The following is a 3457-nucleotide window of genomic DNA, read 5'->3' as shown; positions in this document are numbered from 1 at the left end:
CGATATGGGAGGAGAGAAGCAAGGGAGGAGAATGCCATGTGAAAAGGGCATGATTCGCAAAAGTTAGATATAAAGAGAGGAGACATAAAGAGAGTTGAAAATGAGAGGCGGCCCGGCTCACCAACTGCGATGAAAACGATAATTCGTTAAGGATACATTGCATATTCCACAAGGAGAGGGCTCGGGCAGCCATTTCTTCGTTTCCCGAGTGGAAAACTAAAAAACTCCAAAGACTCTATTTAATAGAGTATCAAATAGCTGTACCCAACTGGAGTATTCTTGATAGAGAAACACGTCGCCAGCTGTCAATGAACGACGACCCACGAGATTTCTGTTTCCTAAACTATGTCATCATTGACTGCAATTTCCTAAACTTTGGTTCATAGCCACAGCAAAATAATCACGTATATGAACATAGAGAGAGAGAGAGTAGGGTTGGTTCTTCTTCACAGAGGTAAGCACAGACGAGCAGCGGGCTGCCCAACAAAATTCAGGACGAGAACGAATACAACCTCACATAGAATTTGTAGAGAGAGAGAGATAGAACGCATGAATAAACATGTAGGTTACACTTGGTCTGTGCAGAAGCGACGACCTCTTCGTCTCTCTCCTTTCCACATTTTATTCCCTGCGGACAATGAAAACGATGATGATGATAAAGGTATGATGATGGTGGTGGTGGGGATGAGAGAGGAGAGAGAGATACCTTGATGAGAGGGGCAAAGGCGTCGCCTATTGAAATATGTATGCAAAGAACGTGTTCATGGGAATTCAAAGACAGGAGGAGAAACGAGACCGCTGGCCCAACGCCGCCAACACACCGCAGGCCGTTTCCATCAATTTCCCTGTCATATTTCGCAGATTCTCACGTCAGCCGAAGGAAGAAGATGATAATAATGATGATGATGAATGGTTTATAGATATACATATAAGTGAGGATAATGAGCAGAAGATGATAATAATGATAATGATGAATGGTTTACAGATATAGATGGGAGTGAGGAGAATGAGAAGATGATGAATCATAGGAATGAAACAGTAATAGGGAAAAGAGAACAGGAAGACAAGGATAATTGCAACGAAGGAGACTAAGATCATGACGACGAGGGACATAAAGACTGTGATAATGATGATGTCTACCCAGAATAAAAACGAGAGCGCCGGCGACGATTAATGTAAAAATTTTAAGCTAACGAGTAGAGATGATGAGGACAAACTACAAAAGAAGACAACTTTGAAGGAGAAGCTGATTTTTTTTGAAAGAATTGAAGGAGAAGATGATAATCAAGATCATGGCAACGACGATAGCCCTGAAGAAAAGACTTGCGCAAGAACAAAGGAAAATGCAGACGATAAAATGGTGGAGATCAGGAAGAAGAAGATGACGACTATCATCATCATCGACATGCACGAAACGATGATACAATTGTGAAAGTGAAAGCAGACGAGGATGAAACAAAAAATGCACAACCTTTTTCAAATTGCGAGAAGAAACCATGCCGATAAAGACGATGACGGCGACGACGACGAAGACGATGATGATGAAAAGGGAGAAGAGAATGATGATGATGATGATGATGAAAATGAAGAAGAGGATGATGATGATGATTTTTTTTTTGAAAATTAAGGATGATGATGATGATGAAGAAGAGGATGATGAAAACGAAGAAGAGGATGATGATGATGATGATGGTACCTCGCCGGAGGGCGGTGGAAGCGTTAACCGGCGACGTTTTCCGGGCTGAGGGCGAGGCGGGGGAGGGCGGAGGCGCCTCGGGGGGGAAGAGAACAGCGTCGATTCCCTGCACGGAGATCCGGCCATCGGTGTATATATCCGGGTCGAAGAGATACGCCGACCCCTCGCCCTGCCCAAACTTCACCGACCCGTCGGCCTCCCTCGCCACCACCTTGTGCGGAAACCTCAGCGTATCGTACTTCACCTTCCCGAACCTCCTCACCGCGTTGTACATGCTCTCCTCCGTCTGATACTCGGGAATGAGATGATAATAGATAATCTGCTCCGGCGCGCCAGGCTCGCTAAGCTGGTCCGCCGTCAACCTCCCCATCGCCTCGTCGTTGGGCGCCAGCACCGTGATCACGTACCCCTCCGAGACGAGGCGACCCATCTCCGTCGCGAGCGAGGTCAGGTTAACGAGAATGTCCGCCAGCTCGTTGTACCCGCCGTACTGCAGGAGAGTGTGGATAAAGTCCTTGACTTGGCGCATGCCGTGGAAGTGGCCGCGGGGGCCGCCAGGGCCGGGCGCGGGGGCGGGGGCCAGCGCCGGGCCGGGGGCGAGCGCGGCCTCGATGGGCAGCGCCGGGGGCGAGCCGGCGGGGCCCGGCGGCGCGAGCCGGCGGCGCGTCCGCGGGTCGACCTCTGGCGCGCCGGCCGGCAGGACGGCGGAGATGGCCGCCAGGCTCCGGCGCTTGTTGAAGTCTTCCTCCACGGAGCGCGGCACGAGGAGGCGGTCCACCCCGTGGATGATGCCGTCGGGCCGGACGACCGCGTCGGGGTGGACGAGCGCCCCCCCGCCGAGCCTGACCGCGTGGGCTGGGTTCAGCGAGGCGCGCCGCCGGTCCGACCAGGACTTGGCCGGGACGCGCGCCGGCAGGACGTGGCTCAGGAGGAGGGTCTGGAGAGAGCGGAGATTGCCCGGCTCGAGGATGAACCGGCGGAAGTCCGGGTCGAGATCGCGGTCCAGCGCCTCGTTGCGCGGCGCGAGAATGGTGAGATTGTGGCGCCCCACCGCGTCTTCTAACGTGGGAAGAAGCAGCGCCTTCTCCACCAACTCCGCCAGCTCCGTGTATTGCGAGTCCAGAAGCGCTACCAAGACCGAGTTCGAGCTTATTCCTCCCCCCGACGTCGTGGGTACCGCTCCTTTTCCCCGCAATGCCGACCCATCACCCCCCCCACAGACCGCCGTCGCCAGGAAGAAGACGATAACCAAGCCGAAGAAGATCACCCGATAACCCATCTCTCTCTCTCTTCTTCTGTTTTCTTCTCGGGAGGTCTTGCCCCCTTCTCTATCTACCTCTCTGGAGTGGTCAATTGATTACAGCCAAGACGCCGAAGCTCCTCCCTCTCTCTCGCTCTATTGATCTTCTCTGTGTGCGCCGCGTGGGCGAGAGGAGGGGTAGACGGGAATTATTAAGTGGGGAGCAGTGAAGAGAGCTGCTTAATGTGGATACTTCTCTCTCTCTCGTCTCGGGAGAGAGAGAAGAGAGAGAAGGAGAGATGGCGTCATCTGGGAGCACGGGTTGGTAAATGTAAGGCTGCGATGGTCTTCCCTCGCCAGCCTATCTGGCCCGAGAATCTGACGTTCCTCCTGCCGGCTGCACGTCCGTCAAGGAGAGAGATAGGGAGAGAACGTCAAGGAGAGGGATAATGGTAGAGATAGAGAGAGAAAGTCGCGTAGAGGATTCTTCACGCGGTCTGCGTCGGTGCCCGGGCTCAAAA

General features: G+C 53.0%; 1 protein-coding gene across 2 annotated transcripts; it reads right to left on the bottom strand.

The window, feature by feature from the left end:
* Window positions 1-423: 423 nt before the first annotated feature.
* On the bottom strand, window positions 424-3203 carry LOC144706858 (fasciclin-like arabinogalactan protein 17). Of its 2 annotated transcripts, XR_013582332.1 has the most exons (3): window positions 1697-3202; window positions 707-845; window positions 424-628 (listed from the first exon to the last, which is right to left on the bottom strand). XR_013582332.1 is itself a non-coding variant. In XM_078579920.1 (2 exons), the coding sequence occupies exons 1-2, from the start codon at window positions 2973-2975 to the stop codon at window positions 772-774; spliced, it is 1353 nt and encodes a 450-aa protein (XP_078436046.1). In that variant the 5' UTR covers window positions 2976-3203; the 3' UTR covers window positions 706-771. The 2 variants fall into 2 exon arrangements, 1 of the variants encoding a protein (XP_078436046.1); XM_078579920.1 differs by lacking the exon at window positions 424-628 and having other exon boundaries at window positions 706-845; window positions 1697-3203.
* Window positions 3204-3457: the final 254 nt, after the last annotated feature.

This window comes from Wolffia australiana, chromosome 8 (genome assembly GCF_029677425.1).
Source record: "Wolffia australiana isolate 7733 chromosome 8, ASM2967742v1".
NCBI lineage: Eukaryota > Viridiplantae > Streptophyta > Magnoliopsida > Alismatales > Araceae > Wolffia > Wolffia australiana.
This window is presented reverse-complemented; position numbering and strand designations above follow the sequence as displayed.

Bases quoted from the DNA above. Each gene is read 5' to 3' on its own strand.
- LOC144706858 (XM_078579920.1), bottom strand. From the start codon at position 2,975: ATGGGTTATCGGGTGATCTTCTTCGGCTTGGTTATCGTCTTCTTCCTG. The intron at 846-1,696 runs GTACCATCATCA...GAAATATGACAG, and splicing joins TTCCACCGCCCTCCGGCGAG to GGAAATTGATGGAAACGGCC.